The 24,852-nt window shown below is 46.3% G+C and overlaps 1 protein-coding gene across 4 annotated transcripts in view; it reads right to left on the bottom strand.

Annotated features, from left to right (window-relative positions):
• The window catches only part of RBPMS (RNA binding protein, mRNA processing factor), a 128,260-nt gene that overhangs the window by 49,990 nt on the left and 53,418 nt on the right, over positions 1–24,852 (bottom strand). For all 4 annotated transcript variants that reach the window (XM_007495582.3, XM_007495587.3, XM_007495588.3 and 1 more), the window contains exons 2-4: positions 15,679–15,756; positions 12,420–12,458; positions 11,628–11,690 (exon numbers count right to left, since the gene is read on the bottom strand). In XM_007495582.3, the coding sequence (XP_007495644.1) occupies positions 11,628–11,690; positions 12,420–12,458; positions 15,679–15,756 (180 nt within the window). The remainder of the gene's footprint in view (positions 1–11,627; positions 11,691–12,419; positions 12,459–15,678; positions 15,757–24,852) is intronic.

Below are 24,852 nucleotides of genomic sequence, written 5' to 3'. Positions count from 1 at the left end.
CTGTTCCTGGAAACAAAGAATAAACAAGAAAAATAAAGGCAATCCAGCAAAACTAACTAATACACCCACTGAATCTGCCTGTCCATGCTGTATTCTCTCCTCAACACCTACAAAGAAGGGGAGGATGTGAACTGGAAAGACTTCCAGGAATTGATGCAGAGCGAAAGGAGCAGAACCAGGAGAATGTTGTACACAAGAGACAGATACACTGTGGTACAATTGAATGTAATGGACTTCTCTACTAGCAGCAATGCAATGACCCAGGACAAGGAACTTAGGATAAAGAACACTATACACATTCAGAGATAGGACTGTGGGAGCAGAAATGCAGAAGAAAAACATATGATTGATCTCGTAGTTTGAGGGGTATATGATTGGAGAATTTTGACTTTAAATTATCACTTGATTGCAAATATGAATAATATGGAAATGGGTTTATACATGTATAACCCAGTGGAATTGCTCATCAACTCTGGGATTGGGGAGGGGAGAGGGGAGGGAAAGAACATGAATCATGTAACCATGGAAAAATATTCTTAATTAATTAATCAAAGAAGAGGGGAATCAGGAAGCACATTTTTCCACTCTTCACCCCACCAGTTGACCATTAAAATCTCAGTGTTCAGGGTTGTTTTGCTTACAAAGTTCCTTCTATTCACATTGTTGTAGTCATTGTGTATATAGTTTATCTGGCTCTGCTTACTTCACCCTATATCAGTTGATATAGGTCATCCTATGTTTCTCTGAAATCTTCCTCTTTGCCACTTGTTACAGCACAGTAACATTCTGTTACATTTATGGATTGAAATTTGTTCAGCTAATCCCCATTCAATAGGCATCTATTTTGTTTCCAATTCTCTACTAAGACAAAATACTACCAAGAATACTTTGGTGTATGGAGGACTTTCTTTGGGTCTCTGACCTCCTCTGCCTACCTGTGTGATCGCTGGTTCAAAAGTTGTGGTCATTTTAAACATCATAGTAACCTAAATCCAAATTATATCGCAAGTGGTAAAACAAATTCACAGTCCTACCCACATGTTATTGTGTGCCTGTCTTTCTATAGCCTCTCCAAGCAATTTTTTTTTTGCCTCTCTCAGCTAGTTTACCAGGGGAAGGTCCAAGCACAGAATTGTTTGATTTGCATTTTTCTTACTATTAATGAGTTGGAGATTCTTTTGTATGGTCATTAATCATTATGTGAATTGCTGGTTCACATCCTTCAAAAACTTTTCTATTAGGGAAAGATACTTGGTATATTAGAGAGATTCAATGCAAAGATTCTTCCAATCAACAGCTTTCCTTCTTATTTGAGATGTATTTTTTATTTGATCAAAAGTAATTTGATAAAAAAAATTTTACTTGATCAACATCTTCAATTTCACATAACTGAGATTATCAATTTTATTGAATGCTGAAAAATCATTAAGTGATTTATATCCATTTAATTCTCATCATAACCCTAGGAGGTAGAGTTTGGGAATTATCCCTATTTTAAAGAAGAGAAAAACTGAGGCAAACTGAGGTGAAGTGACTTGCCCAGATTTGCATGGCTATTAAGTGTCTAAAGCTGATTTTGAACCAACATTGTACAATTTCGAAATCAAGGCTGGAACAAAATTATTTTTAAAAAACAAACCTTATTGAAGCCAGAACTGCTTTGTTGCAGTGACAAAGAACAGGAAACAAAGTAGGTGCCCACCAACAGTCACCTTTTACATTCATGTGCTATGACCTGTTTAGCTTTTCTTTTCTCTTTGATATAAGAAATTAAAAGAATACAGAGAGGAATGGGAAGACATATCAATTGACACAAAGTAAAACAAGCAGAACCAAGAGAGCAATATATACAATGTTTCCAACAATGTGAAGAAAAAGGCAAAACAGCGTGTATAACATGTGTATAACAACTAAGCTAGGATCCAGCGAAGAGATGAAGACATTCAAGTATCTCATTCTGTTTCTGTAGAGGTTGGGGGGATTATGTGTACAGAACACTGTATCTACCAACAAATATAGTTGACTGATGCATTAGTTTACTCATTTTTGAGGGCCTTTCTTGTTACAAGGGATGAATTGGAGGGGAGGTGATATAATAATAAATAAAAATTATAAACAAATCAGCCTTAGATTTATCATCTTCACTCCTACTAATGTGCTACTGAATGAAGATAGAAAAAATCATGAAATGGCACTTACTACATCCATTACAAATTTAGGCTGTTTCATCTCAGCAGGGCCCTCCGTGCTGCAAGGCAATTCTACTACACATTCTTTATCAGTGAATTATTCTACTTTCCAAAGAAGATCTTCCATACCTTTTCATCCCTCCTCAAATTTCCCATGGTTTCCCCTCTCAGTTGAAAACTTGCCTCATATTTCAATGAAAAAATTAAGGCCACTCACTGTGAGCTCCCTCTTCTTCGTCTGTCCTCATCTATGCCTCCTGCCACTCTCTCCTCCATCCCTGCTTCATATGAAGAGGTGGTCCTTCTCCTTGACAACTTCCCTTTTGGCATGTTCAAGGGATCCCATTCCATCCTGTCTACTTGAACACACTTCCCCCTTTGTCTTCCCTGTTCTCACTTATCTTCAGTCTCTCCCCTGTGTCATCTCTACTTATCTCAAGTCTACTGGCTATCTAACTGTATATACACATGCTAGAGTTTTTGCCATCCTCAAAACCTCCTAATTTGATCCATCCATCCCCACTCACTATCATCACAAATGTCTTCTCTCTTGCAGCCAAACATTATCTGCTCAAAGAGTTTATGTTGAGGAGGTGGTCTACACAAGATGCCTCCACTTCTTCCTTCTCTTCTCATTCTCTTCCTAACTTTCTATTCTGGCTTCTAACCTCTTCATCCCACCGAGGTAACGAATGATCTCTTAATTGACACATGTAAGGGCTTCTTCTTCATTTTCAGCCTTTTGGACCTCTCTGCAGTCTTAGCCACTGCTGAACACCCTTTCCCTTGACACTTCTCTCCTGATTTCTGTTCCACTATTTAATCTATTCTGACCTCTCAGTCTCCTCTGCCAGATTTCCATTCACTAGGCCTTTAGCACTGGGCCTTCTCTTCTCTTCTCCCTCTACACTACTTTGTTCATGAATCTCATCTCTTATGGATTATCATGTCTACACTAATGATTCTTAATCTAATCCAGACAACCTCTGTATTGACTTGTAATCTTGCATTTCCAGATGCCAATTGGAACGTGTATGATTCATAGGCTTCTTAAACTTGGTATGTTCAAAACTGTACTCTCTTTCCCCACAAACCTTCTCCTTTTCTTGATTTCTCTATTAAGGGGATCACCACTCTCCCCACCATCCTGGTTGCCAACTGGATTCTTCAGTATCTTTCACTCCTACTGCATATACAATCTGTTTCCAAGGCCATTTGATTTTATCTGTGTAACATCTCTGAAATATAGCACCTTCTCTCCTCCAACACTGTCACCACCCTGCTGTAAAGCTTGGTCACCTCATGCCCACTGATGAGTCTGCTTGCCTCACGTCTCTCCCCACTCCCACCCAGCCTCTACTCAGGCACCAAAGGGGTTTTCCCAAAGCCCAGGCCCAGTCCTGTTACCTCCCTACCCAGTAAAGCCAGGGGCCCCTTACTAGCTGTAGGATCAAATATAAAATCCTCTGCTTGGAGTCCAAAGTATTTCCCAACCCCTCTCTTTCCAGTCTGGATAACACTTTCTTCATATCCATGTGCTCTGTGATCCGGTGACCCTGGCCTCCGTGTTGTTCCTGGAAAAAAATATGCCACCTCTGGACTCTGGCTATTTTTACTGGCTAGTTAGCCCTGATGCACTCACCCCTGCCTCCCGGCTTCCTTAACTTTGTTCAAGGTCCAACTAAAATTCTACCTTCTAGAAGAAGCTTTTCCAGATCTCCTTCAAGTGCCAGTGCCTTCTCTCTAAAATTAACTAAAATTTATCCTGAGTATGTTCACATACTGTCTCCCACCTGAGCCAGTGAGCTCCTTAGAGACAGGGCTCCTATCTCTGGTCTTTCTTTGTATTCCTGGCATTCAGCTCAGTGTTGGGTATAGACTGGGTCCTTTAATAAGAAGGACTATTTTCTCCCATCAAAACCACACTATGGATCTCAGATACAAAGCATTGTCTCTCATCTTCATAGCAGGAACCCTAAAAATATGTCTAACACAGACTCCTAATTTCTGGAGTGCCTTTATGGGTTAACAAAGCATTTTCCCTTCACAACCCTGAGAAAGATATCTTTCATCTAATCTGTTGCCCAATTTACAGATGGGGAAACAAAGACTCTGAGAGGAAAAGTATACTCATGTGCACAGTCATTGAATATCATATTCAGGATGGAAAACTATTGTGCTGTTAAGATTGATGATCTGGAGGATTTCTGTATGAACTGGAAGAACCACAGTGAACTGATGCAGAGTGAAATGAGCAGAACCAGGAGAACATTGTACACAGAAAGTGAAACATTATGGACGGTCAAACGTAATCAAGGGACTTGGGAGAAAGAATGCTATCCACATCAAGAGAAAGAACTGTGGGAGTAGAAATGCAGAAGAAAAACATGATTGATCACTTGTTTATATCAGTATAGGATTTGAGGTTTTGGCTTTAAAAGATTGCTCTATTGCAAAAATGAAGAATATAGAAATAGGTATCAAAGGATAACAATTGTACAACCCAGTGGAATTGCTTGTCAGCTCGGGGGGGGGGGGGGGAGAAAAGGGGAAGGAAAACTATTTTAAAAATAAATAACAATTAAAAAAATTATTTAATGTTTTAAATTATATCGAGGAACTAAACCTATATTCAGGTTCCTTATCACCAACAGACTCATTAAGAAAGCTGAAAACTCAAAATCAAGCTTCCTTTTGCTGATGGAAGAGAATTTCTATTTTGTCACATGCCTTCTCCCTTAAAGGTCTTCTAAGCCAGAATTTGTGTGTATTTATGTGTGAGTGTGTGAACCTTTGCTACTTCCTGCCCTTACCCCTGGGGAAGGATGGAGGTCAACATTTCTGGCCACTTTCCTGCTCTGTATTTCCTTTCCCCTACTTCCTTTCCCCTACTCACATTTTCCAGGTTCCAGAGCTGACATGAGAGATGGATGGGAACATTTCTCTGCTCCTTCTCTGATCTCAGAGCTCTGACAAGGTTGAAGAAAGATGCTGCCTTCTCCAAGGGAAAGGCGATCTTTCCTCAGAAAGACTTGAGATCTATGGGTTCCATTGTCTAGGGAGAAGTGACAGATGGTGGAGTCTATGGAGAGGCAATGACACTTAGGGAATCATAGAAAATTGGATCCTAAGATATTAGATGGTGAGCTAGATGGCACTTCAGAGGCCATCTATCGAATTCAAATGGCTTATTTTTCAGATGAGGGAACTAAGGACCAGTATGATGAGGCATCTTGTCCAGTGTCACACAGGAGGTAAGTATCAAAATTGTGGTTTGAATCCTGAACCTCTAGAATCCAATCTCCTCCTTTTCTGAATAAGCAAACTGAGATCCAACTTGGGGAAGCAACTTAATGGTGACAAGAAAGTCTCCCGAGTCCCAGGTCCCAGTGTTCTTTCACTTGTCAGGCACAACTTTAACTTCACAGATCAATTCTAGACTTCCCTAGATAGCTATTTATGATAATGCAAAAGTTTTTTAAGGCGAAGGGAGCCTGGATGTGTTCTGGAATCTATTGTTCAGAGGTTTTAGAGCGCGAAGAGCTGCCATCATCTAGTCTAATACTCTTAATTTAAAGTTGAGGAAACTTGCCTCAAGTCACACAATTGGGCATCGATCTCAAGCCCATGGTTCCTTCCCTGGGGGTTAAGTTCTTCAGTCCCACAAGGGAGCCTCAAGGGCCTTTGGCCTAGCTGAGTGTTACTGGCACAGGTTCAAGCATCAAGTTAGTGACGTCCAGTTACTGCATAGTAACTTTCAAGTTGAGAGTCAGCATTTATAAACAGATTTAAGGGATAAACCCTAGATTGTGAAGATGATCTCATCTGGCAGGCCTTTTCTGCCAAAAGCCACAGCTGGAATCATGCTAACTGGTCCTCTTCAAGTCCTGGGGATCTTGGACCCCAAGAGGAACTCGAGGAGAAGCAGATGACAGTGATAAGGTCTGCATGGTCCTGGCATGCTCCAAGAGAGTCTGAAACAAGCCTTCTGGACTCTGGGGTTAGAGGGAAAAGTTTGCCAAATCAGCAGGATCTGCCTGTTGACAAAATTAGAAGTGCTGAGCTATAACACCAAGCCGGGGGATCTGGGAGCCAGTCAGAGGCATTGGGAGGTCCCTGGTCTCAGCTGAGCCAGAGATCGGCAGGCGTCAGCGTCATACTAGGCCTTCGTCATCCTGCCCTGCCTCAGAGGTGACATCCTAGCATCAGCAAAGCAGCTGGGCATGTGGGCTTCTTCTCCACCTGACAACATGGAGACCCAGCTGTGCAATAACATGTGGCTGGATGTATGTGTGGGAGTCTTAGCACTGTGCAATCTCCTAAAGAATTCTTCGATTCTCAGAGATTTATATGTGTGATGATGAGTACACTCCTTCGTTTCTTCTGCCCTCACTTTTCTAATCTGAAAAAGGAGCGCGTTAGAAGAGCCGATCCCTGGGACTCCTTACTGGCCATTTTACCTTACCGATCTCAGACATTCTTAGTGTTTGGGCTTCCCTGGATCTGACAGCCTGGGTTCTAAGGCTCTTGCCCAACGTGGCCATTCCAAAATGTAAGTCCTTACAGCTATGGCTTTATAACTCAGGATAGGGCAGAGGCGGGTGGTTCAAAGAGAGAAACGGGGAACAGATTAGAGTCCGGAATGGCTCTGGGGACATCGTGCCCTTTGTGCAGGGCTCTGCTCCGGTGCCACTTGGTACCCAAGGCCCTTCCTGATTCTTCCAGCTACTACCTCTCCCCAGTGCAAACATCTGGTAACTTTCCCATTTCCGAATACAGAACCTCCCCGTTAGAATGGACTCCAGAGGCCTTCTGATCTGATTCATACTTGAATGCCCCTCCTCCCAGCACCCCGAAGAGGTCCTCATCCAGCTCCAACTTAAAGACCTCCAGGGAGCAAAGACATTGTTCCCAATACTTAAGCTTCAAATTTCCTCTTAATACCTTTCCCCCTGCCCTCCCCGTCTCTCTCTTTCCCCACCTTCCCACACCCCCAGCCCCTGCCATCCCCCCTCCCTCCTGTCTTTCTTCTGTCTCCACTCCATGCTGTCTCTCTTAGCTAAAGCGACTTGGCCTCCATCTTCCTTCTCTCCCAACCTCACATCTTGCAGAATCTGAGAAAAATCCCTTTCTCACCCACTTCTTGTGTCTCACACACACACACACGCACACGCACACACGAGCGCACACCACTCCTTGGCCTAGATGGGGCTTGCACGAGGGGGAGAAGGGAGTGTTGCTCTCAGCACTGGAGGTGTGGCTGCTGTCTCTCAGTGACAGCTGCATCCCTGAGGAGGAGGTGCTGGTTTCTGTCAAAAGGGCCAAAAGGCCCAGTCCAAGAGGATTTTCCAGGAGCTTGGGAAGCTGGGGGAACAACAACAGAGGACTGACTGTTCCCCAAGCTGATAGGTCAGCAGAGAAATCCATTAGCATCACTCAAAAATCCTTCCTCCAAGGCCCGCTGGCCAGGGCAGGAGGTGCTGGTTGTTCTACTTTAAGGAATGGCCAGAAGGACCCAGTTTCAGAACTGAAAGATTCAGCATCAAATGTCAACTCTACTCAAGTCTCCTTTGTCCAAACACTCACTGGCCTCAGTTTCCTTATCTGTAAAATGGGAGATGGGCTAGAAGATGGGATCTCCAAGGTTTCCTTTCTAGTTCTAAAAGCCTCTGGCCCAACCTCTGCCCTCAAGAGGGCTTCCAGTTGAAAGGGAAACAGAAGAAAGATTAAAATGGCACAGGAGCTTAGACAGAAATGTGCCCACATCGACGGATAACTAGGGAAGCCAAATGGCCTCAGAGACATGCTTGAAGTAAGGATACTTACATGTGAAAGGGAGAAGAATGAGAACGAGGATGAGGATGGATGACTGTGACAATGTAACAAGAAGAGCTTTCATACACCGATTTAAGGCCCATAAAAAAAAAAAAGACCTTAAACACTTCTGCCTTAGATGCTCATGACAGGTCTATACAATTTCTATCACTTTCACTTATACCAGGACCGAAATAGGCTAAATGACCTGCTCAGGGTCACCAAGGGAGTAAGTATTAGGAACAGGATTTGAATTCAAGCCACAGCACCATGTTGGGGCCTGGAAAATCTCATTCCATAGCGCCTACCTCCTAGGGTTGTCATGAGATCAAACTTGTTCAGTACTTACAAAATGCCCACTTAATAAATGTTTCCTTCTATCCACCCGCTCTGCCATTATGATGTCCAGGGACATCATAAGGAAGTAAGGAATTGCGCCTCGGCTACGGGAGGGGTGGGGAGGGAGGAATAGAAAATGATTTTTGTAACCAGGAAATAATGTTTGAAATTGACCAAATTAATTAAGAAATAATAATAATATAATTAAATTTTTTAAAAAAGAAAAAGTAAGCCATGTCTAAGTTCCAGACAGCAGCACCTCTTTGGGAAGGAGGCCTCAGAGGTCAACCTTGGCCTGGACTTGAAAGAGACCCAGCATCCCCAGTGGGTGGTCCCCCCCGCCCACAATCCCCCAGGGCAGCACCTAGGGGCAGATCTGAGGATTATCAAAGCACCAAACCTCACCCCACAGCTAGGTCATGGAGCGCCATCATGGTTCTGACTCCTGCCCCACACATTCAGATGGAATCGTTTCCCACTGGGGGAAACAAGTGGTCTTACTGGACTTTAAGAGGCTGTACAGTAGGACTCAATATATCTCAAACAGAACTTATTCTCTTTGCCCCAAACCTAACTTCCCTTCTGTCTTACTGTCCGAGATACCACCATCCTTCCTGACCCTCTGACTGTCAAGGTTAACCTTCTCCCTCTACTCCTTCCCCACTCGTCCTCTCATCTCCAACCAACTGTCATTCTGATCTCTCCCTCCCACAGTAACACCCTAACTCAGGCTGTCTTCACCTTTCACCTGGACCATTCAAATGGCCTCCTCCCTGGTCTCTCACAATTCCCGTGCTTACACATCACCACAGAAGTTATTCCCTAACTTTCAAATCTGATCATTACTTGCTCTTCTTCAATAAACTCCAGTGGCTCCCTATTACTGCCAGGATCAGATAGAAACTCTTCTTGCTTGCCCAACAAAACATAGTCAAAAAGTGCCAGAGACACTATTTGAATCCAGATCCACCTCTCAGTTCCATCTTATTGGACTTTACAACATGGAGAGTTTCACCAGAGGCCTTGTCTTAGGCAATTCTTGATGGCAGGAATCTCTCCTTAAAGATCTGAGCATGGCATCTAAATCCCTTCACAACCTGGGTTCAATCTTCTTTCCTTCTTCATATACTCTTTGGGTCTAGTCGAATAGATCACCTTGCTGTTCTTCCACCTACCACCTCCATGCTCTTGCCTAGGCCGGTCCCTCTCCTACCTAGAATGTTCCTCCTCCTCCTCCTCTTCACCACTAAGAATGCTTAATTCCCTTGAAGCTCAAGTACCCTTCCCTCCATGAGACCCTGACCTCCTCCCCCAGCTGCTAGGGCTCCTCTGCAAAAATCATCTCCCATCAGCTCTGGATCTTGTCATTTGTGTCCGTGTTTCCCCTCCTGACTGATGGAAAGCTTCTCGAGGACAGGGATGGTTTGGTTTTGTCTTTGTATCCCTGGTGCCTAGCAGAGGGCCTAAAATGTCAGCCTAAGGACTGGACTTTTCCACGTCATTCGAGGTCGAGGGACTTCCCAGGTGAAGAAATTCCTTCTATCGATGCAGGCTGGCCCATTCTTAGCCACACATAGCCTCAGAGTTAAGTGGCCATCGAAGCCCTACAGGTCAGAGGCAGGACTGGAAGCCAGTCCCTCCTGGGCCAAGAGCTGCACATTTGCTCCTCTACCACAGAGACGCCCGACGAACGCCTGCTGACTGATCCCCTGGCCCTTGAGCAGCGACGCCTCCCATCTCCAGCAAGTTTATTCCCTCGTCTTCTGTCATTTGGCTCGCTGCTGGCACCCTGGCTGGGAGCCCTCCCCTAATTCCACACCTGCACAGAGCACCTCCTGGAACTTCATGGTAAACAGATCAGCCCGGAGGCAGGCAGCCTAGTTGCACTTGCTGTGCGGCCCTGGGCAGGCCCCTGAGGGTCTCTGGCCTTGATTTCCTCATTGATCAGAGGAGAGTTAAGATCAATCTCCAGGGAAATAATTTTTTAAAAATGCAAAGGGTGGAGGGGATATGACTGAAGAGAGACTCTAAATGAACACTCTAGAGCAAATGCCAACAACACAGAAATGGGTTCGAGTCAAGAACACACGTGATACCCAGTGGAATCATGCGCCTGCCATGGGAGAGGTGGGGGGTGGGGGAGGGAGGAAAAGAAAATGATTTTTGTTTCCAATGAATAATGTTTGGAAATGACCAAATAAAATAATGTTTAAAAAAATGCAAAGGAAGGTGGCCTTGCAGTACCAGATCTATCAAAGGAGAGGATTGGACTCCTTTATTTGCTCCCCTACTCCATGGTACGCTCCCTGAAAGCAGGGACTAACTTCAGCCTCTTTTTGTATCCCCAGTCCTAGAACAGTGAATGGCCCTTAGTAAATGTTTATTGATTGACTGACTAGATGGCCTCAAAAGGTCACTTCCTGCTCTAGATGAAAAATCCTGTGATCTTCAGGCTCAGCAACAATGTAATCAGGGCTAAGTAAAGAAACTCCAAGCCTCAGTTTCCCAGTACGTAAAATGGTGGTCATGCCCTTGTGAGGCCTAAAAGTATGGCATGGATCCACTAACCAACCAAGCGATGGTTGATCACTGAGGCCCGGTGTGAGCCTCACTGTGTGCTTGGCTCTGGGATACAAAGATAACTCAGACAGTCCCTGCCCTCAGGCTACTGGACGACGGATGGGAGACCAAATCCCGTCCTGGGTTCCTTCCATTCGTCCAAAGAAAAGGGATGCCACGTTAGTGAAGCTCAAATTCCAAAAGCAAACGGCCCACAAAAGGCACGCGTCCCATCTCAGCCTGATTTCTGTGCGATGGAAGAAATCCTGAGCCTGGGGTGGAAAATGACCGTATCAGGAAGAAAAGTTCTTGGCCGGGTCTTTGGCGGGTGAGGCCAAGACCCAGGAGCATTTCTCCCTTTTCTGTCTGCCCTAATGATGCCTGTTCATTCATTGGCATTTACTCAGCACCAACCGTGTGCAAAACCCTGTGCTCAGGCTAGGGGAACGTACACGGTTAGCTAAGGCCTTCATGAAGTCAAAGGCTCTTTGGAGCTTGCCAGAGAACGTCATAAAAAATCAAAATGGTGCCCAACAGACGAGTTCAGGTGGAATTCTGAGATCCCAAATCCTGTTAGAGCAGGCTGAGTACTCGCAGCCAGGAAGGCCCTCCTGACCCTTGGGAGGAAGATGAGGCAGCCACATGAGCAGAGGTGCCCCTTTCCTCTTGAACCCTGCCATGACCAGTCCCCAGCAAAGCCCCAACTGCCGTCCACTGAGTACTTACATTCAGAGCGTTCTTGGCAGCTTCTGCTTCTGATCGACTATCAAAACTGACAAAGCCGACGGGCTGAGGGAAGAACAGAGAGATGAGCGGTCAGAGCTGGTGAACCATGGCCAGTAGAGGCCAGAGTCGAGGTACCAGGAAGTAGGACGTGGCGGTGACGGAGGTGGAAAGAGCTTCTGAGAAAGCTCTGCCCACCCACAAGGCAAGACACAGTTCCTTCCCTAGGACAAGCTTCTCATTCAATTGTGCATTGATTTCCAAGCTGTTGTTCAGCTGGGTTGTGACTCCATTTGGGGTGGAGTGGTTTGCCATTTCCTTCATTTTACAGACGAGTGGGAAAAGGAGGCAAACAGAGCTCTGGTCACCATTCGTGCCCAGGCGATGGGAGGAAGGCCCTACCATTAGGCTTCTGAAGTCACAATTAGTCACTCATTCAACTGACCAAGGGCTTGGGCAAGTCCCTTCCTGTGGCTGGAGCAGGCTCCTTCTCTCATCTAGCCGGGGATCTAGGAGGGAGTTCAGCTCAAGAGATAAGAGCTGTGGAGGGGCAGGCGCCCAGGGGTGACTCAGTATCTCTCCGATTGCATGGGAGAAATGAGGCAGCCCCTTGCCCCACATTCTGCCCCAATAAAAAGAGGCCTGAGAGGAGGGGAAGGAAAGGAATTCACTGTCCAGACTATTTTTGGCTGATCTGTCCTGTCCCCAGAGAGGAAAAGCTGCCTGTTAATTCCGGGGGTGTTTTAGGGGTGCCTCAAAGCCCCCTGTTAAGCCAGACCATAAAGGGGCTCTTACCTGCTTTGAAGTCAGCTTTATTAGGGAACCTTCATAGCCCTGAAAAGAGAGAAGGCAGTGGCAGATCAGTGACTACCAACAGCAGAGCACCCGCCTGGCACCTGCATGTGGGTGCCCAATAAGACTCAGCCCCAGGCCACAGTCGATCAGTAGCACCCCTTGGGGCAGCGAGTCCAGCCAGACAGAGGAGGAAACTGAGGCAAGATCCCCTGGCTAAGCCACAGAGGAGCACCAGCTCAAACGCAGGTCTCCTGAGTCCCCAGCAGCTCAGTGCCCACCCTACACCAGACCACCAGTCACTCGAGATCTTCTTTGCTCCCTTCACTTCTCTCCTCAAAATCTCCAGCAACGCCTACATATGGGCCCAGGGTCATGGCAATCTTTTTCCTTGCCTTTTTTGTAAACAGCAAAACCGTTTAAAATAACTTTTTAATTTTGAATTTGAGTCCTTAGCAAACCAGACTAAGAGGATTTTCTCTGATTGTCTCCTGGGGGTTTTCTGTCCCAGGGGATGGCGACCTGGGGAGGGGAGGGCAGGGCGGAAGGATGGACACACTGCGAAGGATCAAGGACTCAAGACCTCCAGACCTTGGAGGCCAGATAATCCTATGCATCCATTCTACAGATAAGGAAACGGAAGCCTGGAAAAGTTGGGCAGTTTCACAGAGCTAAGAGGGACCTAGCATCAGAGCAAGATTTGTAGCTGGGTCCTTTGAGTGTTCTTTCCGCTGTGAAGCTACCCCAAGACCCCGCTGGGTCGCCAAAGACCAGGAACAGATGGTGGTCACCTGATGTCTAGTCAGTCTTGAGCACTCACAGCCTCATCTTGGTTAGATTTGACCCAAGAACATGGTTCTGGGTGAGACTTTGGCCAGAGCGGCAGAGGAAATACGGCTTGGGTCCTGGGTCATCCTGCTGCCCCCAGCCCAGCTCTGGGAGGCCTGGTGGGTACACTGGGCAGCCCTCCTTCCTATTTGTCCTCCTGAGAGCTTGTCTGCTCACATCTGCTGCTTGCCGGCTCCCCTCATTAGACTGGGAACTCCAAGCGGGCAGGGCCCCTCTTCTGACTCTGTTTGTATCCCCGAGCACTGAGCACAGTGCCGGGCACATTGAACTGCTTAACAAGCATTCATTGATTGGTGACTGACTGTTACACTCCCGCCTCCTGGTCCTGGGGTGAGTGAGAGGAGCCAGAATCAGAGGCAGTGCTAGGGAATGCATGGAAACACCAGGCTCTCCTGGGATGGGCAATCCTGCTTGGACATGGGATAGTGGATGAGGAACAGAAGGAGGGGACCTAAAAGGGCACCTGCGGGTGGAGAGGCAGCCTGGGGGAGTCAGGGAGGCCAGTGTGTGGTGGGGTCAAGTCCTGCCTCTGACAATATGTCTTTGAGCGAGGGGGCTCTCTGCCAGGCTGCATGGGGGAAGAATTCCCCACACTGGGAATTGGCCCATATCATGAAATCACTAGATGCCTCTCGTCCATTCCCCACCAAGAATACGTAGAGCCCCAGGCCCTTCCCCTCCAGCACCAGCTTCTCCCATAAGTAGCCTCAAGCCCAAAGGCCTCTCCCAGCCCCAACCTCATCAGGCAGGCATGGGTGCCAAGAAAGCAGCCCCACCTTCTCTGCCATGACAGCACTCCCATGGGTAGAACCCAGCCCAAAGGGACTGGTGCACCCCAACCTCTTGATCCCCAGGATATTGAATCCCTACTTAGCTCAACCTTCCTGATCTCTCACCCCATCCAACTCAGCCCTGCCTAAAACTCCCAAGGCCCAGTTCAGCCCTGCCTTCTCGTGTCTCCTGGGCTCAGCCCTCCCTCAACTCCAGTCTATCCCCAGTGCTCTTCAGAGATGGCAACTCTGAGCATGACACTGCCCTCCTCAAGAACCTGTACTGGCTCCCTACCACCTCCTGGTTCCAGCCTAATTTTTGAGGCTTATTACACATTACTCTCCTTCACATACTCAATGGACAGGGTAAACGGGCCTTGGTGCTATTTCCTCATCTCCTGGTCTTGGACTCAAATGCTCTCCCTCCTCCCCTTGGCCTCTTGGAGAGTCTGATCTCCTTTAAAGCAAATCTTCTTGGCCCCCCTCCCCCCAGAGGCCGGTGTCTCCCCCCCATATACCCCTCTAAACACTGAATGTAGCCTTGCACATACCTGCCTCGGCAGAATGAAAGCTCTCTGTGGGCAGGCACTTTCATACTTGCCTTTCTAGCTTTAGCACGTAGCACAGAGGCTGGCACACAGTAGGGGCTTAATATTCAATAAGGAATCAGAAATGATAGGCCAACCTTCTGATACTGAGGCAGCACAGAACCATGGAAAGAAGGCTGCATCTGGAGGCAAGTAAGTCTGAATCTCACTCTACTTCTCTCTCTGTCTAACTTTAGGTAAGTAAATAACTCCCCCTCTCTGGGCTTTGGTTTCTCCCTCTGCAAAATGAAGAGGCTGTGCTAGAGGTCCTTTCTAGCTCTAGCTCTAGGAACCTCTATCCTCTTTGAGTCTCAGTTTCCCCTTCTGTAAAATGTGGCAGTTGTGAAGACTTTCTCACTTTCCCCCACTCTTGCCTCAGTTTCCACCTCTCTAAAAAAATCAGACTAGATGGCTTGTGGGGACCCTCCAGCTCCAGAGGGAGCTCCTATGACACTAACTGACTCCTGGCTCTGGTGCCACTCTCTCTAGAGCCTACAGCAGCCTCACTGGCTCTGAAATATCGCAGGAACAAAATGATTTTGAATGTTCCACACTACTGTGTCTCACCATGTCTTACATGGGCAATGGTAGAAGCACATCCTTTCCCTTATTTCCTACTCAGAGAGAGGGAGAGATTAGTTCCTGGGAGGCAGGAGCAAGACAGCTACTCCCTGGCTCTGGAATCTTGCTGACTCAGTCCCTGCAGGTGCAGAACCTTTCCAGAACAACCATTCCTCTCCCAGCCCCATCTTAGGGAAGCACAGAAAGCATCACACAAACTTTACAAGATCAACAAGATATGGTAGTATAGAGGAGGAGAATATTTTTTCATCCAACTCCCTTATAGAACATTCAGGGAAACTGAGGCCCAAAGGGAAAGTGATCTGCCCAGCATCCCATGGGTGATAAATGGCAGAACTGGGTTTTGTTTGGGGTCTTTGACTCAACTAAAGCAGAAGGAATGGGGAGGGTCTCTGCTAGGTAGCCTACCCCATTTATAAGTGCAGTTCAAGAGGCAGAAGAACATAGAGCCTGAGGAGGACAGCTCATGCATACCTTAAAAGGTCTGAAGAGCAGATAAAGTTCCCGAGGCTTGATATCCAGAGGGAGGCCACTGACAAAGAGGGTCCGGACCTGGGGGGAAAAGAAGGAGAGGTCATTAGGTAAGGCCCAGAAACCAAAGACAAAAATCTAGCCTGGGCAGAACACTTCCTCCCAGTTTGGTTAGAGCAAGAGAACTTAACTGCTCTCAGTTAGAGCAAGATTGACCCAGTAGCAGTCTCAATGTCTGGGGCCCCAGGCCAGCAATGGACCACTGGCGATAGACCCAGGGGAGTCAGTCGGATTTTGACTTAAGGAACATGAAAAATATGGGCTACAGAGAAGGTAGAGTCAGGATTCACACCAAGCCACAGCAACAAACACTAACCATTCGGGGAAGCAAAAGAGACCGGCAGGGACGAAGAAGTCAAGGAAAGCTTGTTATTCCTTTAACATCTGGCTTTTACCTTTTTATAAACAATTAAAGGTTAAAGTTTTTATAGATTTCCATGTTTTTCTCAACTGAGAGGCAGGGTGAAATAGTTGGGGGAGGGCTGGAAGGACTAACTGTGATTCCCACATCCCACAAGGATGACGAGCCACTTCCTGAACAAGAGATGATGGAACAAGGATCAAGACATAGAGGGGGTTTTCCTGGTTGGTTTGTTTTTTCAATTAATAGAAATTATTTACAAGTGTCTCAGTCCCATCTCCTTCCCCTCCCCACATCATAGGAGGCATCGTCAGGGAATCAGATAGGTATATATGAGTTAGGAGACGTAAGAGTGTTTAAACATGGTCAGGACAGGAATTTGTTGCCTGATTATACATGAGTTACTGGGTTTTTTCTTTTTCAATGAGAGGGTAAGAAAATAAATTTTTAGCATGAAAAAATTACATTTAAAGACTGTGATGGATGGGTAAAGAAGAACTACATGACACATCCCTCAGACTAACCCTGAACAAGTAATTTATTCGCTTAGTGTTTCCCTCAGCTTCTCATCCACAAAATGGGGATAATTATACCTCTAACACCACCCCCCTCCCCCCAAGGTGGCTGTGAGGACCAAATGAGATGATGCTTGTAAAGTACATCTCAGTCATTGGTCCTATCTAATGTTGACAGTCATTCAGATTTTTTCATTCAAATACTACTTAGTCCCGGAGTGATTCTGGGAAAGTCATATTCCTTCTTAGGTCCTCTATCTCTTTCTAAAACAAAAGGGTTGGACTTGATAACTTCTAAGGTTCCTTCAAATTCTAAGTGTATGGATGTATTCACTTAGCTTCTGTAAGCTTCAGTTTACTTATATGTAAAATGAAGGAGCTGGACTGGATGCCCACCAAAATCTTTGCTAGCTCCCAATTGTTACAGTACACACACATACATGCACACACACACACACCCAATAACTGATAACCTGTGCCCTAAGTATGACCCATCAGGGGCAAATTTAACATTCCTAACCATCATCTCTTCTTTTAGCCAGTATGTCTTATCTTTCCTCTCCCTCCCTCTGCCTGATTATCTACCATGAAGAGGCACCCATGCCCATGATGGCAAACCTATGGCATGTGTGCCAGAGTGGGCACTTAAAACCCTCTCTGAGGGAACATTCACCATTGCCCCAGTACAGGATTAATCAGAGTTCATTACTAGAAAGCCGGAGGGATGTGGGGCCAGGCTGCCTCCCTCCCCCTCACCAGAGGTTATTTCTCACATCACCAGTCCCACTAAAGGTTCGCCAAAACTGATCTATGCAGCCCAATTTTACTTTTTCTAATGTTTCATTAGTTATTTATTTTAGTGTTCTTTTCTTTTTAAATTTTGAGTTCCAAATTCTCACCCTCCTTTCAACCCCCTCCCATACCCACTATAAAGACAAGCAATATTATCTATAACACATGTGAAATCATACAAAGTATATTTCCATATTAGCCATATTTTTTTAAAAAGCAAGAAAAAGAAAAGTGAAAATTATACTTCAATAAACTCTCAGAATTCATTAGTTCTTTCTCAAGAGGTAGATAGCATTTTCATCATGAGTCCTTTAGAAATGTCTTAGATCACAGCCACAGCACTGCTGGGTTTGTACCCCAAAGAGATAATAAGGAAAAAGACATGTACAAGAATATTCATAGCTGCGCTCTTTGTGGTTGCAAAAAATCAGAAAATGAGGGGATGCCCTTCAATTGGGGAATAGCTAAACAAATTGTGGTATATGTTGGTGATGGAATACTATTGTGCTCAAAGGAATAATAAAGTGGAGGAATTCCATGTGAACTGGAATGACCTCCAGGAATTGATGCAGAGTGAAAGGAGCAGAACCAGGAGAACATTGTACACAGAGACTGATACATTAGGGTACAATCGAATGTAATGGACTTCTCCATTAGTGGCAATGCAATGATCACTATCCACATTCAGAGGAAAAACTGTGGGAGTAAAAACACTGAAGAAAAACAACTGCTTGAATACATGGGTCGAGGGGATATGATTGGGGATATAGACTCTAAAGCAGCGGTTCTCAACCTGTGGGTTGCGACCCCGGTGGGGGTCGAACGACCAAAACACAGGGGTCGTCTAAAGCCATCGGAAAATACTTATTTTCCGTTGGCTTTAGACACTGAGAAATCGTGCTACTTTACAGCAAGATCTCGGAAAGAACGGGGACCCTGCTGCCCGCACATTGTACTAATATTAGTTACCTATCAGCAGCCCTCTCCCTATGAGGGGAGATGGATTTACCCTGTTGCCTGGAGACCAGACTCAAACAGAGACCCAGAGAGAGCACTTGGGCGCTGGCTCTGGAGGGGTTAAGAACGAGTCCTGGAGTGGATAACTCCTGGAGCGGATAACGGAGCCGAGTAACCCCGTCAAAGTGAAGCCTCAGCTTGAGATGGAGGGAGACGACAGGAAGAAGGAGGCAGTGTCTGTGGACCCCCTCCCCAGGTAGGACTTATCTCCTGCCCCAGCGCTCAGGCTGCCTCCTGCTGGATTAATATTTCTCAACATATAATTAAATATTGTTTTGTGATTAATCACTATGTTTAAATTATGTTTGATTTGTAGCAATGAGAATACATAATGCATATCAGGTATTTACATTCCAAATCACAACTAGCAAATTACAGTTTTGAAGGAGCCACCAAAATAATTGTTTGGTTTGGGGTCACCGCAACATGAAGAACTGTATTGCGGGGTCACGGCATTAGAAACCTTGAGAACCACTGCTCTAAAGGAACATCCTGGTGCAAACATCAACAACATGGAAATAGGTTCTGATCAAGGTCACATGTGGAATTGAGTGTCGGCTGTGGGAAGGGTGGGGGGAGGGGAAGGAGGAAAAGAATATGATTTTTGTAACCAAGGAATAATGTTTGAAATTGACCCCAAAAAAAGATGAAAAAAAAAAGAATTATCTATTAAATAATTAAAAAAAAGAAATGTCTTGGATCAGAGTTGTAAGTCTTTCACAGTTGATTATTGTTATGATATTACTGGTACTGTATACAATGATCTCCTGGTTCTTCTCGCTTCACTTTGCATCAGTCCATATAGGTCTTAACAAGTTTTTCTGAAATTATTCACCATTTCTTATAGTCCCAGAGAGGGTGTTTCCTTGGCTAGTGTTTGCTTGTCCGTCCCACATAACAGATACCCATCTCTCCACCACCAGGAACTCACTAAGGCAATCAGATATGGTATTGATTGTTGGAGATAAATTGAAAGCCTTCCCATATACTCTTGTGTCCAAAGGATCTTTGGAGCCTGGGTAATCCCTAGAGCAGGAATACCAGCCCAGGGGTTACAGTACCCGGGAGACCACCAAGCACTGTCATTCTGGCCTTGATTTCCCTTCATTAAAAGACATGAATGATGAGTTGTGTCACAGTCTTCTTTTCACTGCTGCTTGGCTTCTGAGTTCTGGATCTTTAAGCATTCTCTCAATCAATCATTACTATTATGTGCGAGCCAAGGACTGTTCTGCTATTTAAAAGATATCCCTTATAGGAAGGGATACAAACAAAAGGAAGTACCTGCAGTAATGTAGACTCAATTTACACAGTGACCAGTCTGGAATTAGAAGACTCACCAGGAAGAGAAGTGGTGGCCAGAGGAGAAGAATGAAGCATACATACTTTGTCAGGATTGCTTTGTTTACCGATTTGTCCTTTGTAACAAAGAAGGGCTCTACCGGGGCCAGGGAATCATTGGCGAGTGACAGTGATGTCTTAATGAAGTGCATTATTTCAACTTTTTTTCATGAAAAAAGGGGGGGATCCTCTCCTTGCTCAAAAGGTCAGAGACAAGTGTCAGAGAGTAAAGCGCAGTGCCTTCCAATTCACCTGCTCTCATGCTCAAAATTCCTTTCTTGGAGCCCACTCGACTGGTTTTGCTGCATTCCAACCTGAGCTGACTGGAAAAGCAGCAGCTAATATCCAAGGGTTACCAGGAGTCCAAGGGAAGGGGCACCGGGCACCCCATGTCAGCATGAGTTACACCAGAAAAAAAATGGCACTCCCTTATCTCACAGTGACCCCCACCCCAGCTTCAGGACTTGAGCACAATGCTGGCCTGGACCCAGAGTAATTTTTGGTCCATTTGGAGTGCGGTTCAGCATCCTCCGAGGATGATGTCTGTTTATGCACCTGCTCCTACCCAAGGCTGGGTCTGCTTTTAGGCTTCTTCATCCTCTCCCTGACCCTTGAATGGCCTCTTTCCATTGTGCTTCCAGCCAGGACTGGGTCCAAAGTGGACCAGAGCCCTGATGACTCTTCAAGGGAGGCCGGCAATTTAGAAGCTGAAGTTGTTAAATGAGCTCCATTCAATTCTCTTTTCTCAATGGATATTTTGTGTCCTGGATCCAAAGCTGTGAGGGTCCACCAGATTTCCAGGAGACAGCAAGGTTCAGCACTCCCATGGTTCTTAGCGCCCATTCTGAGAATAGCTTGACTCAATCAGTCTCTTTTCTGTTGTATGAGCAAACATCATGTCCCTGGGTGGAGGAGGGTACCCCAAACTATGATGGAGGATGCCAGTGGAGGACAGGCTGAATCAGCTTACCAGGCCCCCTTCCTACACACATAGAGCCAAGGAGTGAAGTTGGGAGGTGCTGACCAAAGGGACGAGGCAAAGCTCTCCTTCCCTAGGATGCTCCTTCCTGCTGGCCATCTCTGCCTGAGAGGACTTCTCCTTGGGCCAGATTTCTCTCCATCCTACCCAACTCAAGCTGATCTCCCGGCAAATCCCAATGTGACAGCAGCAGCAGGTCCAGTGTCCTGCCCTCCCAGCTAGCAGGCACAGCTAGGTATCGGGTAACTACAGGGGGGGCCTCACCTGCCCAGACTTTGAGGCAAATCCTACCCCCCCAAAAGGCCACTATAGCTTTGAGCTGGCAGCTAGGCTTACAGAAGAGGCCCAACACACACGGGGAAGGTATCGGTTGGCCAAGAATAACAGCTGACGTTTTTCTAATGGTATAACCACAGGAATCCATTTGAAGCATGGACCAGTGCAGGGTGCCAGGCAGCCACCTCTTTGCCCCCAAAGGAGATGAGAAGATACTAGAGGAAGAACAAGGCCCACACCAGGGGTCACTAAGTATGACAAATCACCTCTGCCAGCCACAGGAAAACAGTATACATTTTATCAACTGCTCCCCACCACCATTATACAGATGGCAAAACTGAGGTTTCCAAGAGGTAGACCTGACTCCAGGTCTAGCACTAGATCTCCTGTCCCACCTGGAGGTAACATAAAATACATCTGCAAAGGTCCACAGGAGTCAGAGTAGGAAGTTCCTTAACTGTTAGCTTGAGAAGGCTTTACTGTATCCCAGAGGTAATGGAGAGCCATCGAAAGTCTGTGAGCAGGAGGATGGATATGTACCTACAGGACCCTTTCGGGAGTTATGCAAAGGATAGATGGGGAAAGGGGAGTGGCAGGCTTCAGCGAGGCCAATAGCAGAGTCCAGGAGAAAAGCTTGACCAGGGAGGGAGCCTGCTAAGAGGGAGGGATGGGAAGGTGAAGTCAATAGTGCTTGGCAAAAGGTGGAATGTTATGGTCATGGCGCAGAAAGAAGACTTGCTTGGCTAGAAGAGTGTGGCGTGCTACAAGGAGCAGTGACCAGTCTGGAAAGTCAGGTGGAAGCCACAGAGAAATGCCCAATGGAGGCATTTGAATGGTGCCCTCATGGTAAAGAGGAGGCAAAGAAGCTTCTTAAGGAGGGGCAGGACAGGATGAGACCTGCGTTTTACGAATATTCGTTTGGCAACCAGGGGAAAGAGGAGAAGGCACAGGAGATTCTAGGAATGGGACTGTGACACGGAGAATTCTAGAATGGCAACTTAAGGCAAGGGAGGGTCAAATGGGTTTTTTTAAGGGAGCAGAGAGGAAATCAACCAAGTGAGGGTGACAGAAGAGAAGGAAGAGCAGACTCTGGAAGAAAAGAAAACGAGATCAAGAACACAAGGTGGGAGACTGGCTTTGGCACAGAGGAAGGCTGTGACCTCTGAGTCTGAAGCAAAGAAGGAGGGAAGGAGGGAAGATGCCATGGACTCCTGAGGGCCTAAGCAGGAAAGACGAGGGGATTCATAGGGAACTGCCTTGATTTTTCCAAGCGAGTGGCAGCCCAGGTTGTCTGCTTGGAGAAAAGAGAAGGCTTAGAACAGTTATTTGGGAGAACGAAGGCGAAAGAGAAGACTCAGAGCATTTCTAAGAAGCAGCAAGGGTTTAGATGAGAGCATTCAACATGAATTTGCATCATGTACCTGAGTCTGATCTTGGGCCCTCAGAATCAGTCCCTGGCCCTCTCCAAGGCTTAATTGGAGGCTCACCTCCTTTAAGAAGCTTTCCTCATTCTTCCCATTTTTGCTACCAATTCACCTGTTCAGCCACCAATCGCTGTGAATTTATATTGTATATACCCTGTGGTCACTCTCTCTGAACCTGTGCTGTCTATCCCTGGAGAAAAAGTTCAGTTAATTTCCCTTTAGGCTTTTTCTTTCTCCTTTGGGTATACAGAGATCTTCTTTTCTTCTCTTTTCCCCTTATTTTACCCAGAAAACTCTCTTCTTATCCTTTTCTCATCCTCTCTTTATTCCATTTGTAAAGTAAATAATAATCCTTAGCAAGCCTGGCGGTCCATCTGGGATGCAACTAAAATGGGGGAAAAAAGGCCCAGCGCACTGGGATTCAAAATGGTGGGCAACCCTAGAGCAGTGGTGAGCAGCAACAATGACATAGCCAAGGAAGAAAGAAGTCAACAAGTGAAAAAGAAGAGGGGAGGTGGGCCCATCACACGGGGGTGGCTTCTTTAGGAAGGCTTCCTGGAGAATCACAAAGGATGGGACAGTATCAATGGGTGAAGTGCCCACACCTATGAACTCACCATCCACGTAAGCACCACAACCAGGCTTGGCCTCCTATGTTCCTTGCAGTATATACAGGAGTCCTGATGGCTTTGATCCTTAAACAAATTTGAGGGGGCAAAAGGAGAGCGTAGCAGGCGAAGCTAACCACCATTTACTAAATGGTCCACAAATAGGTCACTCCTCCATTGGGGTTCCATAAATATTTACTGCATCAAACCCAGTTGAGCATCTACTTTTGGGACACAACCCCTTTGTAAGTCAGGGACTTCCTGCTACATGAAATGGAACTATTTGCTATAAACACTGAAAAGCCAAGTACAGGCAAGTAGAGACTTCGAAGAGGGGATAAACAAACATCCACTGCAAACCTTAGACTCCCTCTGGACTAACCCAGCCTCAAGCCATGAGCCTCAGGAAGAAAACAGGCCCTCTTCCCTCTCCCCTGAGACAGCACTCATTTTATAACCCCACGGAGGGCACACCAGCCTGGGCTCAGACGGCCAGAGTTCAAACCCTGCTTCAGACACCGGTGGGCTCTGTGTCCCTGAGCCTTGGTTTCCCCAACTGTAAAATGGAGATAATAATAGCACCTATCCCCCAAGGACAGAGAGTCACGTGAGATGTGGGTGCCTGCTCTGTACACCTTTAAAGGAATCTAGAACTCAAAAAATGTTCTCAATCAAAGAGCCTGTACAAGTAATCAGGGGGAAAATAAAGTATTATCATCATAAAAAAGTGAGCAGAAGGAAACGAAGAACCCCTCTGGTATCTCTGCTAAGTCAACCCTAAAGGGGTCACGGGCTGAATATGTCTGAAAAATGGCTGCATAACTACAATACATACACCCACCCCACCATGTATTCCTATGTGTGAATATATAGTAGAAACGAGCCCTTTATCAGAGAAATGTGCTGCAGGGAGGTCCCCATTTTTTGCTTCTTTTCTAATATTAGCTGAATTGATTTTTTCTGCAAAAGCTTTTCACTTGTATGTAAAAAGTTACCGATGCTACCTCCTAGAAGCCGAAATAACCCTTCGATGGCTATGGAAGCATTAGCTATCGTTATCACTATTAGTGGACCCCGGTGTGAGGTACATACAGCATGGATTAGTTCCCAGAGTGGCTCGGAGCTTTATGTCCACAGCCCTGAGAGTCCCAGTGTGGGCAAACATTTGGGTCCAGTGCCTGGAGGGCAAACTCAAGCTGTCTGTGAGCCCCCACATCACGAGGAGCTTGAAATAGGGGTGGGGCATGCAAAAAACGTCCCCCAGCGCTGGAAAGAGGGGGACCGAGCAGCTCTGGCAGGGCTCTGCCCACGTGCCACACCTTCACCAGCGCTGGTCTAGACCACAGGGAGAACTGAGGGACCGGAAGAGAGGTCACTTCCTGGTGTGGGTTCCTATTTGATTTCACAATGAAATCTTTCTTCAAGAGTCCATGGGTGACACTGAGATTGGTTAACTGCTGGGCTAATATTTACTGAACTGTTTGAGACGCGTGATTCAACAGAAAGAGCAAAGACCTTTGAGTGGCCCCTCGGAGTTCATGCTGTTCCCTCTGCTCAACTGCCCGCCCCTGGGCACCCGCTGATACCCATCGTCCTTCCAGGGTGGTCTGCCTCCACCAGAAGACCTTCCCAGATCAAGCCCTCCAGGTGGGACAGCCTTGCCCTCAGCACTGGTCCTTGGGATATGAGCAAATGTATCTGTTACTGTGTTGGTCTCATCCCCTGTTACCCGAGACCAGGAGGGCACGGACCCCATCTTGACTAAATTTTCCATCTTCCTAGGCATAATGAACTGTAAAAGAAG

Source organism: Monodelphis domestica, chromosome 6 (genome assembly GCF_027887165.1).
Source record: "Monodelphis domestica isolate mMonDom1 chromosome 6, mMonDom1.pri, whole genome shotgun sequence".
Lineage (NCBI taxonomy): Eukaryota > Metazoa > Chordata > Mammalia > Didelphimorphia > Didelphidae > Monodelphis > Monodelphis domestica.
Note: the sequence above shows the minus strand (reverse complement) of the source record. Positions and strands in the feature narration are given on the sequence as shown.